The 27380-nt window shown below is 50.0% G+C and overlaps 1 protein-coding gene across 6 annotated transcripts in view; it reads right to left on the bottom strand.

Moving 5' to 3' along the window:
* The window catches only part of PCNT (pericentrin), a 150837-nt gene that overhangs the window by 107921 nt on the left and 15536 nt on the right, over window positions 1–27380 (bottom strand). For 3 of the 6 annotated variants that reach the window (XM_062204166.1, XM_062204181.1, XM_062204146.1), the window contains exons 4-11: window positions 12543–12626; window positions 11781–12036; window positions 8627–8682; window positions 7726–7900; window positions 6069–6205; window positions 4134–4245; window positions 2213–2459; window positions 1394–1481 (exon numbers count right to left, since the gene is read on the bottom strand). In XM_062204166.1, the coding sequence (XP_062060150.1) occupies window positions 1394–1481; window positions 2213–2459; window positions 4134–4245; window positions 6069–6205; window positions 7726–7900; window positions 8627–8682; window positions 11781–12036; window positions 12543–12626 (1155 nt within the window). The remainder of the gene's footprint in view (window positions 1–1393; window positions 1482–2212; window positions 2460–4133; window positions 4246–6068; window positions 6206–7725; window positions 7901–8626; window positions 8683–11780; window positions 12037–12542; window positions 12627–27380) is intronic. The other 3 variants (XM_062204190.1, XM_062204156.1, XM_062204173.1) reach the window with 2 other exon arrangements.

Genomic DNA, 27380 nt, shown 5'->3' on the forward strand with positions numbered 1-27380 from the left:
CGTGGGAGACCTGAAAGAAGCTCCTGGCTCCTGGCTCCTGATTGGCGCAGCTCTGGCCATTGAAGACAATTAGGGTGTGAACCAGCGGATAGAAGATCTCTTTCTCTCTTTCTGCCTCTCCTTCTCTCTCTGTATAACTCTAACTTTCAAATAAATAAGTAAATCTTTAAAAAAAAAAATTACAGGGAATGGCACTGTGGCGTAACGGGTAAATCCACCACCTACGGTGCCAGCATCCCATATGGCACCAGTTCGAGTCCCAGCTGCTCTGCTTCTGATCCAGCTTCCTGCCATGGCCTGGGAAAGCAGTAGAAGATGGCCCAAGTCCTTGGGCCCCTGAACCTGCCTGGAAGACCAGGAAGAAGCTCCTGGCTCCTAGCTTCAGATCCGCATAGCTCCGGCCGTTGCATCCAACTGGGGAGTGAACCAGCAGATGGCAGACCTGTCTCTGTCTCTCTCTCTCTCTCTCTTTCTCTCTCTCTGAAATTCTGACTTTCAAATAAATAATAAAATAAATCTTTAAAAAAACTTTTAAATTTAAAAAAAATGTAAAAAAAAAAATCACAACCTACAACACCAGCATCCCATATCATAGTGCCCTGCTTCTCAAGTAAAGAAATTTTAGAAAAGAAAAAACACAAATACGATGAAAAAATACTCAGTGTGTGAAGCAGAAAAAAATAATCCACAATTTCACTCTCTTCAAACTGTCAGAGTGCAGTTCAACAATATAGAGGCTGGGGAGGACACAGGGCAAGAGGAGGCTGCCTGGGACAGAAGTATGGACTCCAGCAAAGCTTCTCTTCTGTGTCGGGTCCTTGTAGAAAACACATCAGCAAAGAGACAAGCGCAGGACACATGACATGATTGGGGCACCCTGACCAACAGGAGCAGGCCCTCCTCTACCTGGTATGTCAGGAGGTATCAATGAAAAGGGTAGAAACTCAGATTTATTTATTTATTTATTTATTTATTTATTTTTTGACAGGCAGAGTGGACAGTGAGAGAGAGAGAAAGATCTTCCTTTTCTGTTGGTTCACCCTCCAATGGCTGCTGTGCTGCGGCCAGCGCACCACACTGATCTGAAGCCAGGAGCCATATGCTGCCTCCTGGTCTCCCATGCGGGTGCAGGGCCCAAGCACTTGGGCCGTCCTCCACTGCCTTCCTGGGCCACAGCAGAGAGCTGGACTGGAAGAGGAGCAACCAGGACAGAATCTGGCACCCCGACCAGGACTAGAACCCGGGGTGCCGGTGCCGCAGGTGGAGGATTAACCTAGTGAGCTGTGGCGCCAGCCGAAACTCAGATTTTATGATATGAGATACAAAATTTTAATTAAAGAAGGAGGAAACTCAGGTTTTTCTCAGTGACTAAAGAAAAACACTGGCCCATTACCGTATCATGTCCAGGTTGAAGGTAAAGTTGATCCAGGTGATCTTTTCTTTCGTCTTCAGACATCTCTTCGAAAAACACACAGGATGAACTAAGAGAGAAAACATGTCTTAAAATCATTACATACACAGGTCAGCAGATTAAGCTGCCACTCACCAGCCAGGCATCCCATGAGAACCTGCTTAAATTCCAGCAGTTCGATTTCCAGCTCAGCTTCCTGCTAATGTGCCTGGGAAGGCAGCAGAAGATGGCCAAAGTACTGGGGACCCTGTTACTCACATAGGAGACATGGATGGAGTTCCTGGCTCCTGGCTTCTGCCTAGCCTAGACCTAAGTTTTGTGGCCATTTGGGGAAAGAGCCATCAGAAAGAAGATCTCCTTCCTCCTCCCTCTGTGTTGTTCTGCAGCTTAAATATATCAATCTTAAAAAAAAAAAAAAAAGAGCATTATACATGTCCCTTTCCTATCTGCACTCCACACTCCCTGGGGACTAGCAGCACAGAGCAGAGGCCCCTTCCTACTGCTTACATTTCAAGGCCGGGACACCGCTGGGGTGGGCGTTCAGGCTACACCACAGCACGGGGACTTGGCCTGGACGACAGGCCATCCACCAGGTACCCGCACAGCTGGCCACACATCACTGACTCCACAAAAACACGGGAGTATAGTGTTAGTCATCATGCTTTTTTGAGTCCTGACCACAGAATGTGTTTTAAAATTAGTCTCCACAGTGGCATATAATCACAATCAAAACTAGGTCTGAAGCCAGCAAAGGTCCTTATATCTTAGAAATATATGTAAGATGATAAATGCTCCATATACCTGATTTCCACAGATTCCAGAGGAAAATCTTCCTTCACTTCCTGCAGCCGTTGCTGTAACAAGGTAAGATCTTCTTGGTAAGTTTTTTCAGCATCCCTTAATTTCTTCTCAAAATAAATCCTCAGTTGCTCCATTTCAGACTCATACTCGGTTTTCTGCCGCTGCTGCTCCTGCGCGAAGCCTTGCTTTAGGTGCTCCAATTCCTCCACATGGGTTGCGTGCACCAAGAGCTGCTCAGGGAACTCTGCTGGAAGCAAACATAGTCATCGTAAAATGAGACACTTGGGCATAGCAGGTAAACCTGCTGCCTGCAGTGCTAGCATCCCATAATGGCACCGGTTCGAGTCCCGGCTGCCCCACTTCCCATCCAGCTCTCTGCTGTGGCCTGGGAAAGCAGTAGAGGATGGCCCAAATTCTTGGGCCCCTGCACCCACGTGGGAGACCTGGAAGCAGCTCCTGGCTTGTGGCTTCACATGGGCTCAGCTCCAGCCATTGCAGCCATTTGGGGAGTGAACCAGTGGATGAAAGACCTTTCTGTCTCTTAACTCTGCCTCTCAAATAAATAAAATCTTTAATAAAAAAAAAAAGTGCTGTTTCCAACTGGTAGAGCCATGGGGAATTAAGAGAGACTTGAGGTGGCAGGGAGAGGAACATCCCCAAGGAATTGAGCAGCCCCAGCCAACAGCTGGTAAGGAATAGGATGTTCGTTAGTCCTACATTTCCAAGGAACCCAATTCTGTTATAAGCTGAATGAGTCTGGAAGTGGCCTGAGGTCAGCACACAGGCACCAACACCTGGATTTTGTCAGAGGACAATCCCAGGCACCACGTCAGGCTACAAGACAATAAACATATGCTGTTTCAGGCTGTCACACAGCAGAAGAGAGCACCTCTCACCAGCACAACTGTGGTCCACAGAAAGCGGCAACTGGCCTACAGCAGTTCATGACAATGTGGACTTCAACTCATCACTGTGCCAGCAATTTCAAATCAAAGTTCCCTGTGCAGGTACTGAGACGCAGGATGAACACCTGCATGGAACGTGCTGGAGGCACAGCATGTGTGCAAGCAGCTTTGCCTGCGGCCCCATCAGTTTCTCTCTTCTATAACCTCTGGTGAGAGACACCTTCAAGGGAAAGACAAACCAAGAAGCTTTGCCACACCCAACATCAGGCAGCACTCAGGGCTGGAGGTGGCGCCCAGGCCACACTTGCCCCGAGACAGAGGGTAGTTCCCACTGGTGCTGCCCCTGGCCCTTTGCTTCACATCACAGCTGCATAGTAGAGTTCCTAGTTTTATAGGCGTTGTGTGTGGACAAACACCAGGAAGCATGTGTCGGTTTGAAGGCTTCCCTGGAGCAGCCATGTCCTGACACTGAGCAGAGAACTCTCTGATGTGAAAAGAGGTGGCAGAGACTCAGGACTGTCACAGGAGCCCGGCCACAGTGGGGGTGGGGGGACCCGAGGCAGAGCTGCCCTCAGCAAAAGTGGCTGCAGTTCCTGGGCCCTGCAGACTTGGGTGCCAAGCTCCACAGAACCACAGGAGCCTGACAACCCCCAGCACAAGGGGAGCTCACAGGACCCTTGTGGCAGGGCACAGCACAGCACCCAATCATACTTTTCAGGTTCAAGTTAAGCACCTCTGGCAAATTCTCATCTCACCCTTGAAAGTAACCCGTATCAATGTGGATCTCAACTGTTAAGAACATAATTAGGTAGTCATCAGTCAGCCGACTCACGAAGGGTGAGACAGGTCCTCTCACAACACACATCTCCATCTCAAAGCTACATGCATCCATCTTTACAATGTGAAACATGTGACTTACGTGGTTGTTACGTGGTTAAATTCTAGTTTGGGGTTTCAACAATTAAAAATGCATAGCTTTGGCTTCTAAGGATCTGGATTTCCCACGTGAAACTCACCAGTCAGCTCCTGTCTGTCGGCTCTCATGCAATCAAGCTCGGAGCACAGACGCCTGATTTCCTCTTGTGACTGAGCCTTCAGGTCTTCATATGATGCCTGAAGAGCCTCTAACTGTGAAAAAGAGAAGTGTCAGTGTGAGATCAAACAAGGCCAAGCACAGGGCAGCCCATGGGGCCTCTGTGCCGTCATTCTCAATACCTGCAAGCACCTCAGGGCCCAGCATCTCCAGGCAGGAGATCAGCACGTGTGGAGTAAACGCTTATGCCTCAACCTACAACCAGCAGCAGCAGCAGCCAGAAGGGCTCGTCATGAGACAGCAAGGGTCAGAGGCAGCGTCGACCAACTACTCATTTAGGCACTGGTTGCTTTGTTCCCAGCACAACTTTAGCAGAGAGCAGTAAGGCTGCCACTTGCAGGGCCACAACCACAGCCACACAACTGAGGGACTGGATCTGCCTGCAGCCAGCGTGGTGCAGGGTCACACAGACGGACCCAAGTTCTCTGAGGGACTGGATCTGCCTGCAGACAGCGTGGTGCAGGGTCACACAGACGGACCCAAGTTCTCTGAGGGACTGGATCTGCCTGCAGACAGCGTGGTGCAGGGTCACACAGACGGACCCAAGTTCATTCTAGAGACAGTCCTCGCTACGTATGAGGTTGAGGCAGCAGCTTCAGCCCAGAGGACCCACACTCACAACCAGGAGGGGGTCTTGTGCTTCTACACTGAGGAAGCAAGTCGCCTTTTACACCTCAACATACGTATTCCTCATCACACCACGAACCCACAGACCAGCATAGCACAATCTGATGACCTAGGCCCCCTGCCATGGGACGAACTCTCAGATGCTCACCACCATAACCAGAACGCTCAGTGCACAAACTGGCACCTGGACCAAGGCCAGGGTGGATCCCGGGCCAGCTGGTCATGTGACCCTGAGGTATCTGAACGTGCTGCCCTGCGTCTCCATATCATGCTGCAGAGCAGCCCCCACCAGGAACCACAGGGACCACTGCCCTACAGTCTGGCAACATAGGAATTTGTCAAAATACCAAAAATGAAGAAAATACATGATTTTGAGCAAGGATACATGCTTCCCGCAGTCAACAGGGAAGCTCCCACAGGGATCAAGAGAAGGAGGACTGTGCTCAAGAACAGTATGCACTGCCTCCCACCTCTTTGTGGGCCACAGTCCCATGGCAACCCAAAGAGCCACTGAAGGATGCACCCCATCTGAGCTGGGGCTGCAGCAAGGGCAGCACGAGCCTGAGGCTGCTCTATTCTCGTAGAACCTGCCTTCAGCCTTTCCTCACGGGCCCTGGGCCACAAGGTGCTCCAAGTCCTCTTTACTGTCACTGAGGAAGAAATGGGGGAGAGAGAGGACGGTGCATGTGGCAGAGCCCCAAAGCTGGAGATGGGCAGGGGCGTGGACAGGACAGGACAGGTCTCCTGAAGACCCCTGGAACCTGACTACCTTGTCTGGTTTCTAGATCTTCACATACAAAGCTACTTACAGCTTCTGGTTTCTTGACCAAATCTTCAGGACATAGCTTCAGTCCTGGGCTTGGTAATAAAAGCACTTCAGGTTTGTAAACAAAACCTGGTGACATCTCCTACGTGTTGATGTGTGGTGTCACCAGAAAAGCACCTTGAGCATACATGCAGCAAACACTGTTTACTTATGGCCAGAGCACGTGGCCTCACACACCTAGTGTGTAGAATTCTTCTAAATGTCTCAGAGTATGAGAATGAACATAATTATTAAGTCAACCTCACTGATGCTATGTCCTTCTACTTTATCAAACACTAAGAATACTAAAAGTAGTCTTGGTCTTTATTTTTAGTAAATAATAGAATGCAAAATGGCCCAATCCCAGAATCTTTTAAAACCTCCTTAACATTCCAAATAATTAAGAATAAAAAAGCTTTGGCCTACCTCTAGCTGTTTTTCTTTTTCCTTTTCCTTGAATTTCAGCTCCAAGTCTTCTAGATACTGGCAGTGTTCAGACTGCAGGTCTGCACGCAGCTTCTCAACTGCTTCCTGATGCTGTGCCTCCAGATTCCTCAGGGTAACTAGAAGGCAGCACAAATCTCGCTTGGTTGATGACAAGACAACACTTCCTCCTCAGCAGTAACCCTGGCCAGCACATCACACTGAGTAAAGATGACCACTGGTACTCAGAGCACAGCCCGACTGGAGGCTCCAGCCTGGATGCCCACGACCTCAAGCATCTCTAGACATGTCCTGCTGGGGGAGTGGCCAGCAGGCTCCCCCCAGAGCTTGTTTTCAGCAAATGCCTTGCTCTCCCTGGGGAGGAGGAAGAGCCACACACATTCAGGCATGGTATAGAGAATCAAAAGTGAACAACCACTACTGTCTCGGTCATAATGCAGTAGTAACTGGACACGCAAAAGACATCTGTGGGACAAAGGTCAGGAAGGGTCAGCCTTGTCACCCAGAAGGTCATGGGCGCTCAGTGATCTAAGATGTAAAGGCAGACTTTCTTTCAGCCCAACAGTTAAGACAGTACTTGGGATGCCCACATCTTGTATCAGAGTGCCAGGGTTTGAGTCCAGGCTCTGGTTCTGACTCCAGCTTCCTGCTAGCGTGCACCCAGGGAGGCTGAAGAGATTGTTCAAGTAGTGGGAGATTCACTGAGTTCCTGGCTCCCAGGCATTTGGAGAATGAACCAGCAAATGGGAGGTTTCTCTTGCTCTGTCTCTCTGCTTCTCAAATAAAATAAGTTAAAAATTTTAAAAACCAAGGGGAGGGGAGCCGGCACTGTGGCATAGTGGGTAAATCTGCCACCTGCAGTACCAGCATCCAATATGGGTGCCGGTTCAAGACCCGGCTGCTCCACTTGTGATCCTGCTCTCTGCTATGGCCTGGGAATCAATAGAATATGGCCCAGGTGCTTGGGCCCCTGCACCTACGTGGGAGACCCAGAGGAAGCTCCTAGCTCCTAGCTTTGGATCGGCGCAGCTCTAGTCATGCAGCCATCTGGGGAGTGAACCCCAGCAGAAGGAAGACCTCTCTCTCTCTTCCTCTGCTTCTCTGTAACTCTGCCTTTCAAATAAATAAATAAATCTTTTTTTTTTTTTTTGGGGGGGGGACAGGCAGAGTGGACAGTGAGAGAGAGAGAGACAGAGAGAAAGGTCTTCCTTTACCGTTGGTTCAACCCCCAATGGCCGCCGCAGCCGGAGCGCTGTGGCCAGCGCACTACACTGATCCAAAGGCAGGAGCCAGGTGCTTCTCCTGGTCTCCCATGGGGTGCAGGGCCCAAGCACTTGGGCCATCCTCCACTGTACTCCTGGGCCACAGAGAGCTGGCCTGGAAGAGGGGCAACCGGGACAGAATCCGGCGCCCCGACCAGGACTAGAACCCGGTGTGCCGGCACCACTAGGCGGAGGATTAGCCTGTTGAGCCACAGTGCCGGCCTATAAATAAATCTTTAAAAAAAAAAAAAGAAAAGAAAACCAGCAAGGGGAGGAGCACACGTTCAAACACGTGGAACGATAGGGTGGTTACTGTAATGCTGCAGAGGAACACTTAGTCCCCCATCCAAACTCCACCATTCTCATTGGAAGCTCACATTCAGCCTGATCTTTGGCTTCAAAAATCTTCTCCAACTCAGCTTTCTGCTCTGCCAATTCTTTCTGAAACTGGTTTTGTAAATCCTCCATTTCTGACTGATGCTTTGCAGACAATTCCTTACGTAGATTTTCTAGGCATAAAGCTCTTTCAGATTCCCAGTCTTGCTTCAGGGTCTAGGTTAAAAGAAAAAGGAACTGTGGTCAATAGTTGATCATCCATGGAGAAAGAACTGAAATCCCCCCATCAATCGCAAGAATGGGCCCTCACCCCCCAGACTGGACATGGGCTCTAATGGCCGCTCAGCCACTCCCTCAGCTTCTAGAAGGACACAAACAGAGCACACATAAGGCCAGCAGTCAGAGAACAGAGAAGGACTACGACAGAATCAGAGGTAGTGAACAATGCTAACCCCAGGGACTTTCAAGGGGTCAAAAGTCTCAAAGATGTTGCCCACCTCTGCCCAGGGGCTGGGCTCTCTCCCAAGTGCCCTAAGAAATAATCCCCAGTTGTCCAGGGATGGGGAAGAGGCTAGAGTTTGATCCCAAACCGCAGACGGACATCTGCCCTTCACCAAAGCCTGAGAGAGCAGGCAGAAGGTCAACTCAGGAGGAGCCTAGAAAACACTGCTGCAACACCTGAGAACCTACCCAACACTGGTTCCCTCCCCCCACAACCCATGCACTGACTCCGCTGCCCCCACTGCAGGCAGGCCTGTGAGGACACAGCTGGGGCCAACACACAACACAGAACACACAGGAAAGGACTTCTAACACACATACGAATGCAATTCACTTCCTGCCAGGTTTGACTGGCTCTTGGTTGAACCAAAGTGAGGGGCTTTTTGTGGGTGTGTTGAGAAAGGAAAAGCAGTATGTTTTCTGATCAAACAACATACGTACCTCCATCATCTGGACATTTCTCTCCACTTCGGATTGTAACTGCTCCTTCAGCTCAGCTGCAAGAAAAACAAAAGGTAGCTTAGACCCCTAAGTTCACTTCTCAGGGATTTGGAGCGCACTGCCGCACCACAAACACTCGCCAGTGTCCACAGGACAGCAGAACGTGCCTGGGTAACAGCACAACTGCACTCAAGCAGAACACAGGACGTAAGACAGCAGGTGAGGGTCAGCTCCTGAGGCTCCCATCATGGAATTCCCTAAAATCCCAGGACCTTTAGCTCAGGTTCCCAACGTACCAGAGGCCAGCAAGGGACTGGGAATCGAGAGAGAGGCAGTCTAAGGATCCAACAGGCTGCACCATAAGAAGGACGCACAGAACACGGCATGAGCAGCATCTCGGGCATCAGGGACCCTCTGAAGGAGCATCGGGTGCCAGACCAAGGAAAGGCAGGACCAGAAAATGAGTCGCGGGGCAGAGGGAGACTAAGCTGTGTGGACTTGAGATGCAGGCACACACCTGGAGAGGTGTACAACAGGGAGAAGTGGCAGGAGGCCTCAGTAAACACGGAGGTGGACCTGGGGGAGGACCCTCTCCTGCAGGATCCAGCCTTGAGGGCAATGTGCAAGTGTGCAGAAGGCTCTGCACAAGCAGCTCAGGGCAGCTGAAGGGGAGGCCTGCACTGAAGTTGTCCTGGGAGCACAGAGCTCCACAGAAAGGCACAAAGAGCAAACCATGTTTTACACTGGAAAAATGCCAGAGCATAGAAAATCTGTATTTGAGTTTGCTTGAAGCTACACAAAGAATCACAAGAAAAAGTAAAAAAGAAGCTAGGCAAACTGGTCCCTAGGGTCGAAGAGTGCCAGGGAGGACCCAGTCAGGGCTTTTCAGCAAGTCCGAGACCTTGTTACGTGGAAAACGGGACAAACAAGCAGATAGGCAATGCCCCAGGAGGCCCTCTGAGTGGGACAGCATGTCTTCCTGGGGTGATGAATGCTCATAATTCACAGGTGGTAATGGCCGCCCAACTCTGACTATATTAAAACCAAAATACCTTACGGCACATAGGGGTGAACTGTGTGGAACATGAATTATACCTCAGAAACACTGTTACTTCAAAATAGATGTTCATAGCAAAACAACAAAAATAGATGTTCAGTTGGGGGCCAGCGCTATGGCCCAATGGGTGAAAGCCCTGACTTGAAGTGCTAGCAGCCCACATGGGTGCCAGTTCTAGTCCTGGCTGTTCCTCTTCTGATCCAGCTCTCTGCTGTGGCCTGGGATAGCAGTGAAGATGGCCCAAGTCCTTGGGCCCCTGCACCCACGTGGGAGACCCGGAGAAAGCTCCTAGCTTCTGGCTTCGGATCAGCACAGCATGGCCATTGCGGTCATCTGGGGAGTGAACTAGTGGATGGAAGACCTCTCTCTGTCTCTGCCTCTCTCTTTGTAACTCTTTTTTTCTCTCTTTTTTTTTTTTTTAAGATTTATTTATTTTTTGAAAGAGTTACACAGAGAGAGGAGAGGCAGAGAGAAAGATAAAGAGATCTTCCATTCGCTGGTTCACTCCCCAGATGACTGCAACAACCGGAGCTGTGCCGATCCTAAGCCAAGACCCAGGAGCTTCCTCTGGGTCTCCCATGCAGGCACAGGGGCCCAAGGACTCAGGCCATCCTCTACTGCTTTCCCAAGCCATAGCAGAGAGCTGGGTTTGAAGAAGAGCTGCCGGGACTAGAATCGGTGCCCATATGGGATGCCGGCGCTTCAGGCCAGGGCTTTAACCCACTGCACCACAGCACCGGCCCTATACAAAATCTTTAAAACACACACACACAAAAGGAAATTTAAAAAAAAAAAAAAAAAAAAGATGTTCAGGAAAGTACTAACTACTGTAACAAAGAATTGTACAAACAAACCACTAAGATTAAAACATGAAAATATTGGCCGGCGCCACGGCTCACTTGGCTAATCCTCCGCCTGTGGCGCCGGCACTCCGAGTTCTAGTCCCAGTTGGGGCGCCGGATTCTGTCCCGGTTGTTCCTCTTCCAGTCCAGCTCTCTGCTGTGGCCCAGGAAGGCAGTGGAGGATGGCCCAAGTGCTTGGGCCCTGCACACGCATGGGAGACCAGGAGGCAGCATCTGGCTTCTGGCTTCAGATCAGCGCAGTGCGCCGGCCGCAACAGTCATTTTTGGGGTGAACCAACGGAAAAGGAAGACATTTCTTTCTGTCTCTCTGTCTAACTCTGCCTATCAAAAAAGAAACATAACTATAAAACTATCTATTAGGGACTGGCTTTGTGGTATAGTGGGTAAGCCACTGCCTGTAATAGCAGCATCCTGTATGGGTGCTGGTTCGTACCCTAGCTGCTCCACTTCCAATGCAGGTCCCTGTTAATGGCCTGGGAAAACCAGAACAAGATGGCCCAAGTACTTTGGCCACTGCCACCCACATGAGAACTGGATGAAGCTCTGGCTGTTGTTGCCATTTAGGAGGGGGGTGAATCAGTGGTGGAAGATCTCTTTCAAATAAAGAAATCAATCTTTTAAAAACAACTGCAAAAAAACTAACAGACATAAAGCCAGATAATCACAAAGTAAAGCAGTGCTCAGGTCAGTCACCCTCCAGGTCTGTGTCCACAGTCAAGAGTGTGGGTTGGGTCTAAGCAAAGCCCACAGATACACAGAATTGTACCAAAGTTGCCGATGAGGAAACTTCCCGCCAAATGCACACAAGTCCACTGGAGAAGTCAACAAGAAGCAAGGGAATTAAGAAGAAGGCGGCGTTTGACTCAACACCAGAGCCTTGCAGAACAGGGTGAATAAATGTTTGCTCTAGGCCTGGGTGCTGCCCACACAAGCCCAGCTAGGGCAAGGCCCTGAGCAGCACACAAAGGCCAGAGAGCAAGGTTGCCGCCAGGGCACATCCTTGTGCAAGGACAGGGGCCGGGGCGTGGAGACCTGGCAGGAAGCACTTCACACTGGTGGAGCCACCAACACAATCATGGGCAACCCAAGGAACAGAAGCAGGATTCTGTATCTGACGGTCAGGAAAAGTTATCTAGAAAAGAAGCAGCTGACTTCTAAGATCCCTGCAGTGCAGCAGCCCCTGCAGTGGCTCTAAGGGCTCTCAGGTGGCACGGCCCACCCCTGTGTGAAGCACCTGTTTCGCACGCACTCCGGAGCGCCATCTCTTCCTTCTCCCGTGCGTGCTGCTCTCTCAGGAGCTCCAGCTCGTGCTGCTGCCTGCTCTGCAGCAGGGCGAGCTCCTGGGCTCGCCGGCTGTTGAGCATCTCCCGCAGCTCCGTCAGGGCCGTCTCCTTCTCCCTCTGCAGGTTGGCCTGCGTCAGCTCCAGCTGCGCGGTGTGCATGTTGCTTAGGCTGAGGCGCAGGGCTTCCAGTTCCAGGCTGGGCACCGTCTGTGGAGAAGAGCATTCTTGATGAGAAGACACGTGTGGACCAACATAAGGGAGACGCCGAAAAGCTCAAAATGAAAATGAAGGAGAGGAAGAAGCCGGCTGTCCTCTCCTCGGGGAGAGCACGGACATCGTGAGGAGGCAGCACTGGGTCGCTGCTCACTCCCACCACTGGTCTGTGCCCCTACACCCTCTCCTCTCTTGAACACTCTAGCCCCCAGGTGTGCCCCCCATTTCCCTCACTGCAGTGTGGGTCTGTCAAAGCTGGTAGGGATGTCTCTCACACAGTCTGGCACCTGGCTAGAACTTTGCCCACAGGATGGACATCCACCCACGTTCCCGCCATCGGTCCCAGGACAGCTCACACACAGAACACAGTCGACTACTCGCACAAGCCTCTCCCAGCAACGGCCCCACCCGGCTCTGAGACCTGCTGAGCCTGTGTGAACTTCAGGACCAGCCCCATGGCCCCAGGAGGCTGACAGCCCTGTGCCCCACAGGAGAGTCACCTGAGTCCGCTGCTGCCGGCCTCCCTCATCTTTCTGTCTGCTACTGTGCTCAGCAGTCTCAAGTTCATGCTCTTGTTCGTGTGCCTGGGGAAGGAAAGCAGAGGGTGTAGCCAGGGAATTCACAGGGAAAGAGACACGCTGAGAAAGCACTGTGGTGGGGCAGGCGCCGGGGCACAGCAGGTTAGCTGCAGCTTGCACCAGCATCCCATATCAAAGCAGCACTTCAAGTCCTCACTGCTCTGTTTCTGATCCAGCTTCCTGCTGATGCTTGGGCCCCGCCACCCATGTGGAACACCCAGATGGAGTTCCTAGCTCCTGGCTAAGAGAGACCCAGCCTGGCTGTTACCATTTGGGGAGGAAACCAGCAGATATAAGCTCGCTCTCTCTCTCTCTTCCTCTGCCTTTCAAACAAATGAAAACAAACATTAAAAACAGAGAGAGAAAAAAAGAACTGGAGGATGCCACAAAGAATTAAAAACACACGTCCTCACAAAACATATCCATAAAAGCTCACAGCAGCACTGCTCTTGATACCCACAGGGTACAAACAGCCTCAGTGATGGGTGAATGGAAAACAAAGTGTGTAACCCAGCAGTCTCTGCGTCTGCGGGCTTTGGTTTCAGGACCCCCTTCCCAAACAGCAAAGTCCACAGATGCTCAAGTTGTTCATATAAACTGGCACAGTATTTGCTGTGATTCCCAGGTCCTCTGAGTGACCTCCAGGCAGTTACAATACTGAACTGTTACACTGTATTACTGAGAGAACCATGACAAGAAACTACCTATTCTGTACAGATTTTTTTTTCCCAAAAACCTTCAATCTGTGGTTGGTTGACTCTTCGGACAGAGGTCAACTGTATCCACACAATGGGATGCTATTCAGCCATTAAAAAACATGGAGGATACCCCGGAGACACACTGACCCCAGAGGTTCGCCACAGAAGGCCACACAGTGAGTAACACTGAGGAGAAACATCGAGGAAGACTGTTCTGTGGGGCTGAGGAGAGGAGGGGAAGGGGAGTGGCTGCCAATGGGAACAGGGCTCCTTTTTGGAATAATGAAAACGTCTGAAACTGGGTAAGAGTAACACTGTGAGTGTCTTAAAAACACTCAGGTACAAACTTTGAAGTTATGAATTTTGTGTTATATGAACTATGTATCATTTTTAAACATAATAATGGGAAAATATTCAACTTGTGTCGGCAAGTGGCTTAAGTAAGTAGTGTAAAGTTAGGAACCCAGAGAGGGAAGCTGCAGACTCCGCCTCCATCCCAACTTGCAGCTATGCTGACACTAGACAGGCACATGACCTCCCTCCCACTCACAGTCCAATACCTGGAAGAGGGGTTGGCATTCTGTCACGGCGAGTAAAGCTACATATCGCGTGTGACACCAGCATCCTATGTGGGTGCTGGTTCAAGTCCAAGATGCTCTACTTCTGATCCAGCTCCCTACTAATGTGCCTGGGAAAGCAGTAGAAGATGGCTTGGACCCCTGAACTCACTTGAAAGACCTGGAAGAGACTTCTGGAGCCTGGCCTTGGCCTGATCCAGCCATGGCCATTGTGGCCATTTGGGGAGTAAACCAGTGGATGGAAAAATCTCTCCATCTCTCTACCCCCTCTCTCTCTTCTTATCTCTGCCTTTCAAAAAATAAAAAAACATTGGCCGGCGCCGCGGCTCACTAGGCTAATCCTCCGCCTTGTGGCGCCGGCACACCGGGTTCTAGTCCCAGTCGGGGCACCGATCCTGTCCCGGTTGCCCCTCTTCCAGGCCAGCTCTCTGCTGTGGCCAGGGAGTGCAGTGGAGGATGGTCCAAGTCCTTGGGCCCTGCACCCCATGGGAGACCAGGAGAAGCACCTGGCTCCTGCCATCGGATCAGCGCGGTGCGCCGGCCGCAGCGCGCCTACCGCGGCGGCCATTGGAGGGTGAACCAACGGCAAAAGGATAGACCTTTCTCTCTGTCTCTCTCTCTCACTGTCCACTCTGCCTGTCAAAAAAATAAATAAATAAAAATAAATAAAATTTAAAAAAATAAAAAAACACCTGGAAGAGGCAGGTCCCATAGAAGCTAAACCAACCTGAAGATGCAAATGTCAAACATCACTTTATAGTCAGTGAATGAGTCAAAGCTGGCAAGCCACACTTGGCCTGTCACAGAGGTCACAGGGACGCACACCCTGCGCTGTAACACCCAGCCTGCAACAGCTGCACTGAAGAACAGCTGCAGCCTGCACCTGAGGATGAACAACCCAGCAGCCCTGCTCAGCCCACATTTCCACCCAGTTTCTGCGGGAGCCACATCCCTGCACCTGCCATGTAGCAGCCAGAACCAGAACCCTCTGCAGCCCAGAGGACCCATCTGTCCACACAGCATTGCAGACTCAAAATGATGGAAACTGAACTCAAGCTTCCTGCTGAAACTGGGGGCTCTGAGGGTGAAGAGGGACTTGGCATGGTCACAGTAGACAGAAAGTGGGGGCAGGTTCCCTGGGAACCTCACTGTTCAAGGGTCAGGCAATGTGCTGAGAATGGCAGGGCCCCTGCTACTGTCATCTGCCCCCTTTGCGGCCCCTGTGGCATGTCAGGTGCAGTCCTGCAACCCTGCCCCAAGACTCAGCAGACCACCACCCATGGCCACCTCATATGATCCTTTCATTCTCACTTGAACTCCTCGGTACTCTGGCAGCACCTGGGACAAATGAAAAGAAATAAAAATACAGTTGGGAGAACAAAACCTGGGAATACTTGCCTCGAGAAAGTTTTCACAGGAAATATTAAAGGTGTAATCCCAAGGAAAGAATGAAGAGGAAGAATAATAAAGGAAACACTAAACCTAACCCACCGGCTGGCGCCACGGCTCAACAGGCTAATCCTCCGCCTTGTGGCGCCGGCACACCGGGTTCTAGTCCTGGTCAGGGCACCGGATTCTGTTCCGGTTGCCCCTCTTCCAGGCCAGCTCTCTGCTGTGGCCCGGGAGTGCAGTGGAGGATGGCCCAAGTCCTTGGGCCCTGCACCCCATGGGAGACCAGGAGAAGCACCTGGCTGCTGGCTTCAGATCAGCGCGGTGCGCCGGCTGCAGCACGCCGGCCACAGCGGCCATTGGAGGGTGAACCAACGGCAAAAGGATAGACCTTTCTCTCTGTCTCTCTCTCTCACTATCCACTCTGCCTGTCAGAAAAAAAAACCTAACCCACCAAAATTGACAAATAAAAACTAAATTCAGGAGGCCAGCAACATGGTGCAGGGGGTTAAGCTGCCAGCTACGATGCCCATATCCCATAGGAACGCTGGTCCTGGCCTCAGCCTGGACCAGCCCCATTTGTGGACATTTGAGGAATAACCTAGTGGAAGATCTGTCTCTCACTCCCTCTCTAACTCTGCCTTTCAAATAAAACAAATGTTTTTCTAAAAAATAATAAAACAGGGGCCAGCGCTGTGGCACAGTAGGTTAAATCCATAACATGAAGCGCTGGCATCCCATATTGGCACTGGTTCGAGACCTGGCTGTTCCTCTTCCGATCCAGCTCTCTGCTATGGCCTGGAAAAGCACTGGAAGATGGCCCAAGTGCTTGGGCCCCTGCACCCGTGTGGGAGACCCGGAAGAAGCTCCTGACTCTTGGCTTTGGATCGGCCCAGCTCCGGCCGTTGCAGCCAACTGAGGAGTGAAACATCGATGGAAGACTCGCTCTCTCTCTCTCTCCCTCTCCTCTCTCTGTGTAACTCTGACTTTCAAATAAATTTTAAAAACTTTACAAAAGGCCAACGCTATGGCTTAACAGGCTAATCCTCCGCCTTGCGGCGCCGGCACACCGGGTTTTAGTCCCGGTTGGGGTGCCGGACTCTATCCCGGTTGCCCCTCTTCCAGGCCAGCTCTCTGCTATGGCCCGGGAAGGCAGTGGAGGATGGCCCAAGTCCTTGGGCCCTGCACCCGCATGGGAGACCAGGAGAAGCACCTGGCTCCTGGCTTCGGATCAGCGCGATGCGCAGACCGCAGCGGCCATTGGAGGGTGAACCAACGGCAAAAAGGAAGACCATTCCCTCTGTCTCTCTCTCTCACTATCCACTCTGCCTGTCAAAAAAAAAAAAAAAGAAAAAAAAAATTAAAAAAAAAAAAAAGAAAATCTACATGAATCTTCAACTTAGCTTTGCTATGTCACGCAAAAGGCTACAATACTGTAGAATGCAACCTGGAGAAGAGATAATCCATACAACAGAAAACAGACAACTGGTAGCAGGGGCTGGGTAGGGGAGTGGTTGATTATAGACACTCAGGAACTTTTAGGAACTGGACTGTTCTGGATGGATCTGGGTGGTGGGCACATGACTCTATGCAACTCTGCATTACAAAGAATGAACTTAAAGGTATGCAAGTATTTTTCTTAAATATTGTTCTTCTTTTTAGATTCATTTATTTACCTGAGAGGCAGAGTTACAGAGAGAAGAAAGACAGAGGGAGAGGCCTTCCATCCACTGGTTTATTCACTCCCCAAATGGCTCCAGTGGCAGGAGTTGAGCCGATCCAAAGCCAGGAGCCAAGAGCTTCTTCTGGGTCTCCCACGTGGGTGCAGGGCCCCAAGCACTTGGGCCATCTTCCACTGCTTTCCCAGGCCATAGCAGAGAGCTGGATGGGAAGTGGAGCAGCTGGGACTAGAACCGGTGCCCATATGAGATGCCGGCCCTTCAGGCCAGGGCGTTAACCCGCTGCGCCACAGCACTGGCCCCCACAAATATTTTTTGATTTGACCAGCATGTGAGGGGAATCCCAGGAAGTGATTAACGTGTGGCCAATGAGTGTGACCACTCATGGAGAAACATAGATCAGCCAAGACACTGAGGGGTGAAGATGAAAGGTGCTTGCCACAATGGAAGACACATTTAGATTGGAAGCTAAAGACAAAGATATAAACAAACACTATACTACATAAGTTGGTTTCTCATGCAGATATGGGTTAGTTAATTCTGAAACTGCTCTACACTTATACTAGAGTTGAAGAAATAAGTAAATAACCAGTAGAGACAGAAGCCAGATGTCTCACGCTCCAAGAAAGAGATTACAGATGCATCAGGGAGAGGAATCAAGCATGTAATGTTGAATTTGTTTGGGATTTCAGGACTCACTCATGTTGATTCTAACACACAGACAAATGTGCATGCACACAACAGTCCACACAGGCACGTTTCCTAGTGCAGTCCACTAAGACGGCCTAGAGGCAGCGACACCTAAGGAGCAGTGAGCACACAAAGCCCCAGATCCTGGCTTCTGAGACAAATCCAATAAAAGGCTCCAGGGCTGCCCGGATTAGGAGGAGCCCGGAGCACCATGTAGTACCTGAAAGTCAGGATGTGCTCATTAGGCTCAGGGTGTGTCACAGGACCCAGGAACCATCCCAGAACCACTCACACTGGCCAGGGCTGGAACAATGGGGCAATAAAATAAATAACGTCATCTGGTATGATAACTAAGGTCAAAAATACACTGAGGTCATATGTATGCAAAAATATGGTTAAATCAACTAAGTACTGGAGGGAAGAGACGAGCCTTCCTCACAGAACAGCTCTGCATAGACCTTCACAGGCAGCCACTGCTCACGTCCGGCCTGAGTGAAGGCTGCACTGAGTGCAGGCAGGAGAGAACAATGGAACCGCAGGTGAGGCAGCACACCCCGCCTGGAGGGACACACCCCAGCTGAGGAAGAACCGTCAAGGTCATCAAAAACAAGGAGAGACAGAGTGCCAAGCAGCAGAAATGTGGGAGAGAGAGGGGAAATGACCACTGGAGAACGGATGGCATCCTGGAGATACAGGTGAAATCCAAAGGAAACCTTTGCAGCAAACACTAATACAGCAGTTCCAACCAATGCACCCGGCCGTGTGCAGACGCTGACACCAGCGGCGCTGCGTAAGGGAAGGCAGAACTGTGAACTCTGCTCTATAAATCCATTAAATATGCCAAAATAAAAGGCTTACTTAAAAAAGCAACAGATAGGTAGCCACAAAGATGGACAGACTGTACGGTTAAAAATTATTCTCAACAGAAGATATTTAAAACCACCATACAGGCCGGCGCCATGGCTCAACAGGCTAATCCTCCACCTTGCGGTGCCGGCACACTGGGTTCTAGTCCCGGTCGGGGTGCCGGATTCTGTCCCGGTTGCCCCTCTTCCAGGCCAGCTCTCTGCTGTGGCCAGGGAGTGCAGTGGAGGATGGTCCAAGTCCTTGGGCCCTGCACCCCATGGGAGACCAGGATAAGCACCTGGCTCCTGCCATCGGATCAGCACGGTGCGCTGGCCGCAGCACGCCGGCCGCGGCGGCCATTCGAGGGTGAACCAATGGCAAAAGGAAGACCTTTCTCTCTGTCTCTCTCTCTTTCACTGTCCACTCTGCCTGTCTAAAAAAATAAATAAATAAATAAAATAAAACCACCATACAAACACTTCAGTTGAGGGAGGTATAAACAGAGTTTAATTAACCTCCTTATCTAAGAGGAGAAAGAAGCTGTTGACTAAATTTAGACTTAGATAAATTAAATGTATATGTTGTAATTCATCAGCCTACTATTTAGAAACTGTGTATATTGTTACTTCAAAGTAAGTAGAGGCAGAATTTTTTAAAAATTCACTGATAAAATAAAATACTCTAGAACTGGGTTCCAAGATGGCGGAATAGGGAGGGAGCTTACTGCTATAGCCCAGGAGAAGACAGCTTTAAAAAAGTGGAGGGGCCGGTGCCGCGGCTCACTAGGCTAATCCTCCACCTGCATCACCAGCACCCCGGGTTCTAGCCCCGGTTGGGGCGCCGGATTCTGTCCCGGTTGCCCCTCTTCCAGTCCAGCTCTCTGCTGTGTCCCGGGAAGGCAGTAGAGGATGGCCCAAGTCCTTGGGCCCTGCACCTACATGGGAGACCAGGAGAAAGTACCTGGCTCCCGGCTTCGAATTGGTGCAGCGCGCTGGCCGTAGTGGCCATTTGGGGAGTGAACCAACAGAAGGAAGACCTTTCTCTCTGTCTCTCTCTCTCACTAACTCTGCCTGTCAAAAAAAAAAAAAGTGGAGGGGCCAGTGCTATGGCACAGTAGGTTGGTCCTCCATCTGTGGCATCAGCATCCCATATGGGTGCTGGTTCAAGTCCCAGCTGCTCCAACTTCTGATCCAGCTCTCTGCAATGTCCTGGGAAAGCAGTGGAGGATGGCCCAAGTCCTTGGGGCACTTGCACCCACGTGGGAGACCCAGAGAAAACTCCTGGCTCCTGGCTTCAGATCCACACAGCTCCAGCCATTGTGGTCATTTGGGAAGTGAACCATCAGATGGAAGACCTCTCTCTCTCTGCCTCTCCTTCTCTTTCTGTTACACTGTCTGTAACTCTACCTCTCAAATAAATAAAAATAAAATCTTAAAAAAAAAAAAGTGGAAAGAGTGTAGTCTCAAGGAAGAGTTAGGAAGAAAATGGCAGAGAAAACTCTACCAAAATTAGAGGGACATGGTGGACCTATGTGGAGGGCATAGGAGCCCTCGGCTCAGGACTCCAGCAGCCAAGAGTCCACGCAACAGTGTTAGAAAGTGAAGTGAGGGGCTGGCACCGGTTCTAGTCCAGGCTGCTCCTCTTCCAGTCCAGCTCTCTGCTATGGCCTGGGGGGGCAGTGGAGGATGGCCCAAGAGCTTGGGCCCCTGTACCTGCATGGGAGACCGGGAGGAGGCACCTGGCTCCCGGCTTCAGAATGGTACAGGTTAGGCCATGGCGGCCATTTTGGGGATGAAGCAACGGAAGGAAGACCTTTCTCTCTGCCTCTCTCTCTGTCTATAACTCTACCTGTCAAATAAATAAAAAAAGAAAGTGAGGTGAAACCAGACTCCAGCAGCCCAATCCACCGGCGAAAAAGCTACAGGACAAGCCTAGAGGGAACCTGGCTTGGAACTGTATGGGGTAAAGTGTACCAGCCAAACTAGAGGAGGGGGAAAAAAAAAAAAAGCATGGGACGGACCTGTTTCTCTCTCCCGGATCACCATCACATTACAAGCCTGTTACAAGTACTGTAACAGCCGGCGCCGTGGCTTAACTGATTAATCCTCTGCCTTGTGGCGCCGGCACACCGGGTTCTAGTCCAGGTCAGGGCGCCGGATTCTATCCCGGTTGCCCCTCTTCCAGGCCAGCTCTCTGCTATGGCCCGGGAAGGCAGTGGAGGATGGCCCAAGTCCTTGGGCCCTGCACCCTCATGGGAGACCAGGAGAAGCACCTGGCTCCTGGCTTCGGATCAGCAAGATGCGCCGGCCGCAGCGGCCATTGGAGGGTGAACCAACGGCAAAAAAGGAAGACCTTTCTCTCTGTCTCTCTCACTATCCACTCTGCCTGTCAAAAAAAAAAAACAAGCACTGTAACAACGGGGCCAGCGCCATGGCTCACTGGGTTAATCCTCTGCCTGTGGCGCCGGCATCCCATATGGACGCCAGGTTCTAGTCCCGGTTGCCCCTCTTCCAGTCCAGCCCTCTGCTGTGGCCCGCGAGGCAGTGGAGGATGGCCTAAATGCTTGGGCACGTGCACACGCGTGGGAGACCAGAAGAAGCACCTGGCTCCTGGCTTCGGATTGGCATAGCTCCAGCCGTGGCGGCCATTTTGGGGGTAAACCAATGAATGGAAGACCATTCTCTCTCTCTCTCTCTCTCACTCTCTCTCTCTCCCCATCTAACTCTATCTGTCAAATAAAAATTTTTAAAAAATTAAAAAACCAAGTACTGTAGCAAGCCAATAGAGCAGGCACCATTTTGGACATACGTAACAGCTGCACTAGTTTGTGTCTGTGCCCCCAGCAACCAGCGGAGTGGAGACTCCTGACTCTAGTGAGAACTAAAGAGGGCTAGGAGCTTGTGACCGTGAGGCTTCTGTACTGGGATTGTGAAGAAACCCGAGAGTGTGTGGGAGGACTCACAGCATGGCTGGGACTTTGAGCAGTCGCTGTGGGAGACTCCATAGCTCAGGGTTCCCTGGTTACCTGGTGAGAGACACTGCTGGGGAATCTGAGCTTACACTGCACAGATCCTTTGTGTGGTCCTTGGGACAGAGCAGACGAATATTACACCCACTGGGGCTAGCGCTCAGGCACTGGTCTCCACTGAGGAGAGGAGCTCAGCTGAGCAGAAAAAATCTCCCTTCTTATTACAAAAGAGAAAGAAGATTTACTACACTGAATCTGGGTGTGTTACTTTAGGCACATCCTTTTTTTCTTTTTAAAGATTTATCTATTTATCTGAAAGAGTTACACAGAGAAGAGAGGCAGAGAGAGAGAGAGGTCTTCCATCCGCTAGTTCACCCCACAATTGGCCTCAATGGCCAGAGCTCTGCCAATCCGAAGCCAGGAGCCAGGAGTTTCCTCTAGGTCTCCCATAGGGGTGCAGGGGCCCAAGGGCTTGGGCCATCCTCTACTGCCTTCCCAGGCCACAGTAGAGAGCCAGATTAGAACTGGAGCAGCCAGGACTCGAACTGGCGCCCACATGGGACCCCGGCACTACAGGCGGCAGCCTTACCCACTACAGCGCAGAGCTGGCCCCTAAGCACGACCTTAACCCTAGAGAACTGAAGAGAGCTCTCTGGCCACATACACTACAAGCCTCTAGAGATTCACTGAAAGCAGACAGTCCACTTATCTACAAAGTCATAGTACAAAGATAAAAGTCACTACAGCAAAAAAAAAAAAAGAATATCGCCACAAATGCTGAACAACAAATGCACCAACTCAAGAAACAAGAATAAGGAAGATAACATGATTCCCCGAAAAGAACAAGACACTTCAATACTGGATTGTGAAGACAATGAGACAGAAGAAATGTAAGAAATGGAATTCAAAAAACTGATCCATAAGATTACACAGAAGTAATCAGAAGCAAATACACCAACTACTGACATCCATACAGGATATGAAGGAAAATGTCTCCCATGAAATTGAGATATTAAAGAGAAATCAAAATGAAATGAAGACTTCAATAGAGCAAACAAAAAATGCAGTGGACCCTGCCCCCCTTTCTCCCTGCTGCAAACTCATCATTGGGCTTACTTCTGATCATGAGTGTTCCCTGCCTTGGGCAGTAACTTAGTCTTTACCCTATTTTGTGATAACTATAGCAATCACTCGAGCTGCAAGGTCTAATTTTACTGTCTTATTTAAATTTCATGAATTTGAATTTTTTCATTAACGTTCCCCAATTAAGTCCACTTTCAAACAAAAAAAAAAAAAAAAAATGCCGGGGAAAGCCTTAAAAACAGAATCAGTGAGGCAGAAGAGAGAATATAGGACTTGGAAAGCAAATTGTGGAAAGTATACAGTCAAACCAAAGGCAAGAAGAGAAAATTAGAAAACTAAAAAACACTGTTGGGAATCTACAAGATACTATCAAATGACCCAACATATGGGTTCTAGGAGTTCCTGAAGGCATAGAGCCAAGGGATTAGAAGGCCTATTTAGTGAAATAAAAGCAGAAAACTTCCCAGCTTTAAAGAGAGGGACGTCTAAGTACAAGAAGCACACAGAACACCCAATAGACATGACCAGAAAAGATCCTTGCCACAATACATTGTAATCAAACACCACAGTGAAACATAGAAAAGATTCCAAAATGTGCATGAGAGAGACGCCAAACTACTCTCAGAGGATCTCCAATTAGACTCACAGTGGACTTCTCATCAGAAACCCTACAGCCTAGGAGAGAATGGCGAGATACAGTTCAAGTCTTAAGAGTAAAAAACTGTCATCCCAGAATATTATACCCTGCAAAGCTCTCATTTGTGAATGAAGTAAAGACCTTTCTTAAAAAACAGAAATTAAAAGAATTTGTCACCACCCGTCCAGCCCTACAAAAGATGCTTAAGGATGTGCTGCACACAGAAACACAGAAACATGGTGATCACTACAAAAGAAGGAAGAAAATCTCTCCATAAAAGTTCAAAGGAGGCCGGCGCTGTGGCTCAACAGGCTAATCCTCTGCCTTGTGGCGCCGGCACACTGGGTTCTAGTCCCGGTCGGGGTGCCGGATTCTGTCCCGGTTGCCCCTCTTCCAGGCCAGCTCTCTGCTGTGGCCAGGGAGTGCAGTGGAGGATGGCCCAAGTCCTTGGGCCCTGCACCCCATGGGAGACCAGGATAAGCAACTAACTCCTGCCATCGGAACAGTGCGGTGCGCCAGCCGCAGCACATCGGCCGCGGCGGCCATTGGAGGGTGAACCAATGGCAAAAGGAAGACCTTTCTCTCTGTCTCTCTCTCTCTCACTGTCCACTCTGCCTGTCAAAAAGTAAAAAAAAAAAAAAAAAAAAAAAGTTCAAAGGAAATTCAAAGTAAAAAATAGGAATATTTTTGGAAAAATGGCAGAGCAAAGTCATTACTTATCAATAGTCACCTTGAATGTAAACGGCCTCAATTAAAAGACACAAAATAAAACCCATCTATTTGATGCCTACAAGAAACACATCTCACCAACAAAGATGCATGCAGACTGAAAGTGAACGGATGGAAAAAGATATTCCACACCAACAGAAACCAACAAGCTGGTGTACCCATCTTAATATCAGACAAAATAGATTTTAACACAAAAACTGTTGAAAGAAACAAAGAAGAGCACTATATAATGATTAAGGGATCAATTCAACAGGAAGACGTAAATTTTATTACACGGCAAACCCACTCACATTTCTGCTCTCACAAGAAGCCAGACCTGCCTGGGCTCCATACCGGGCCTGACTCCGAGGTAGGCACTACAGGGACAGCACAACCAAGAAACCCACTGAGCTTCCACAGCCTCAGGGATTCCTGTTCCTGGCATGTGCTTCCCACCACTTTTCTTATTTCTAAAGAAAATCAACACTCTACATGTCTAGATAAACAATGTATTAGGTTATTAAAGAACAGCACTTATGCTAGAAGTCATCAGTTCTTACCCAAGAGTTAATGAGTATACCAAAGTATACTTCTGAAGACAAAGCACACATATGTTGGAAAGCACTGCAACTTCTCCTTCTCTCTCACCCACATGCACCTGATGCCATTCAATCCACTCATCAGAAGCCACCTAACAGCTGGCTGGGACAGGCATCTGCTGTAGGAGTTGAGATGGCACTTGGGACACCCACATCCCACAGTGGAATGCTTGGGTTCAAGTCCCAACACTGCCTTCTTATTCCAGCTTCTTGCTAATGTGCACCCAGGAAGCCTGCAGTGGTGGCTCAGGTAGTTGGGTTCTTGCCACCCACAGGGTGACCTGGCTTTAGTTCTCATTCTAGCTTTGACATGGCCCAAGCCTGGCTAATATGGGCAATTGGGAGGTGAACCACTGGATAGGAGATTCTCTCTCTCCCCCTTTCAAATGAGGAAATAACATGTTAAATGCTTCCTCTTGGTTTCCTGCATGGGTGGCAGGGGCCCAAGAACTTAGACCACCCTATGCCACTTTCCCAGCAGGGAGCTGGATTGGAAGTGGAGCAGCCAGGAATTGAACCAGCACCCACAGGAGATGCCAGTGCTACAGGAAGCAGTTTAATCGGCTGCACCACAGCACCAGACCCACAACTGATTTTTTAAATTTTTATATGAAAGGAAAAGTGACCCAGAGCAAGAGAAAGGGAGAGACAGAGATCACCTGCTGGTTCACTTCCCAAATGGCTGCAACTGCCAATGCTGGGCCAGGCCCAAGCCAAGAGCCAGGAATGCCACCCAGGTGTCTCACGTAGTGGTGAGAACCCAAGCACCTGGGCCAACATCTACTGCCTTCCTGGTGCAGCAGCAGCAAGCTGAATCAGAAGTAAGCAGCCAGGAATCAAGCAGGCCCTCCAATAAGGGATGTGAGAATCCCAAGAGGTAACTTAATCCATCCACCCCAATGAAGACAACTGAATAATGAGATAAAACATTAATAAAATATCTGTTTCTTAGGGCCAGAATTGTGGCTTAACAGGTAAAGCCACTGCCTGTTAACGCTGGCATCCAATATGGGCACCAGTTCATATCCCAGCTGCTCTACTTCCAGCTCCCTGCTAATGACCTGGGAAAACACTGGAAAATGGCCCAAGTGTTTGGGCCTCTGCCACCCACGTGTAAGACCCAGATGAAGCTTCTGGCTTCTGCCTGTCCCAGCCCTAGCCATTGAGGCCATCTGGGGAGTAAACCAGAGGACGGAAGGTCTTTCTCTCTCCCTCCTTCTCTGTAATGCTTTCGGGCTGCCAGCCACTGCTGCAGCGGCTCTCATCTCAAAGGCCTCCACCTCCTCACTGGGCCAGTCCTCTGCTGGGTGGTGTAGCCCCAGTTCCTGCTGGCCCTCACGGAGATCCACCTCTCCTGACTTGCAGGCAACCTTCCCTTGTCCCTTGTGCAGCTGTAGCTCCTGGCTTGGGGACCATGGCCCATACACTGCTGAACCGGGAGCCATGCTCTCCCACACCTCTGCTTCATGCTCAGGAAGGTCTCCTCCTCTCTGGGTGCATGCTGGGGAGCCCTGACGTGGGCACATGCCCCTGGGATACATCATGAGGGGGGATCTGGAGAAAATCACTCTGGAGTGCATTGTGTCTTGCCTGCACGAGGTCAACTCCTGCCACCCTGGCAACTTCCTGGGCGAGGAAGCAGGCAACGTGTGCAGCAGCACCAGGACAGGGCCCTGTGGAATGCCAGCTCCCCAGTGTCCCCAAGCAGCACCTGCAGATACCAGACCACATGGACAGGGTCAGTGAGGAGGGGCAGGACGCCATCAGCTTCTTTCCATCTCTCACATCAAAGGCTGGCTCTGTAAATTGAGCGCTGCCTGGGCAAATACTACGCCAAGGAGGGACCCAAGGCAATGGTACTTGCTGTCCAGGAAAAGGAATAGGTTGTATTGACATGGTGACAGCCGCTGTATCCCTTCAGTCTACCACTGGAACAAGAATTTGGATGCAAAGCTACATGGTGGGATCCTGCGGATGCTTCCAGAAGGGAAATCATTTATGGCAGATGTGGAGCCCATGCTGTTCTTCTGGTCAGTTCAAGGAACTTACAGGAAGCACAGCCTTGTGTGCCACCAAACACAGAAGACTGCTGAAAAAAGGGCGGAAGCCAAACAGAAAACTGGGAATTCAACCAGGAAAACTGAATGTGCCCTGAATCTCACTGAAGACTGGGCTTTTTCACTTCAGCCAGAGTGGATGGAGACCTTTCTCTCTCTGCTTCTTCCTCTCCGTAACTCTGCCTTTTGAATAAATAAATAAATCTTAAAAAAAAAAAAAAAAAAGGCTACTGAAGTCTTCCACATTGTCTGCCCCTTTCAGCCCTCTTCAGCTGACAGGACTCCTCAGATCCACCGTGCACGGCAGTGTGGCCACAGTCCGGAAGCTGCTGCCCTGAGAACCCTGCACTGCGTTGCTACCGTCTAAGATCAGCCTTTCCCATTTTCAGTTCTACTCTTATGTTTTTAAATCCCTTTAAATGTCTTTCTTGAAAATTCCAATAAGCACTACATATTTTCTTTCATCATGTATGGATATACAGGCTTTCTAACAAAGAAACTATTTGTTCTTTCCTGGTTTTGAAAAATTTCCTGATAAGATCATGTCACACAGCTGCTCACAAAGCACATCACTGTCCGCACAACTGCTCTGTTCTGGGTCACTGTAGTCCTGATCCCATTCTAACGTCACAATTTACTTATTTTGTTTAGTCTTGCAACCTTCCTCTGAGTTTAAGCACAATGCAGACACGGATTTGTTCCTAGTCAATACAATATATTCCCAGCACAAAGAACAGTGCCTGCACATAGCAAGGGCTCAGCAAATAATTTTTAATGAACTCAATCTCCTGGTTAAAAAAAAAAAAAAAAAAAAAAACGGATGGGGCC

The sequence above is a fragment of the Lepus europaeus genome, chromosome 2 (genome assembly GCF_033115175.1).
Source record: "Lepus europaeus isolate LE1 chromosome 2, mLepTim1.pri, whole genome shotgun sequence".
In the NCBI taxonomy this organism is placed as follows: Eukaryota; Metazoa; Chordata; class Mammalia; order Lagomorpha; family Leporidae; genus Lepus; species Lepus europaeus.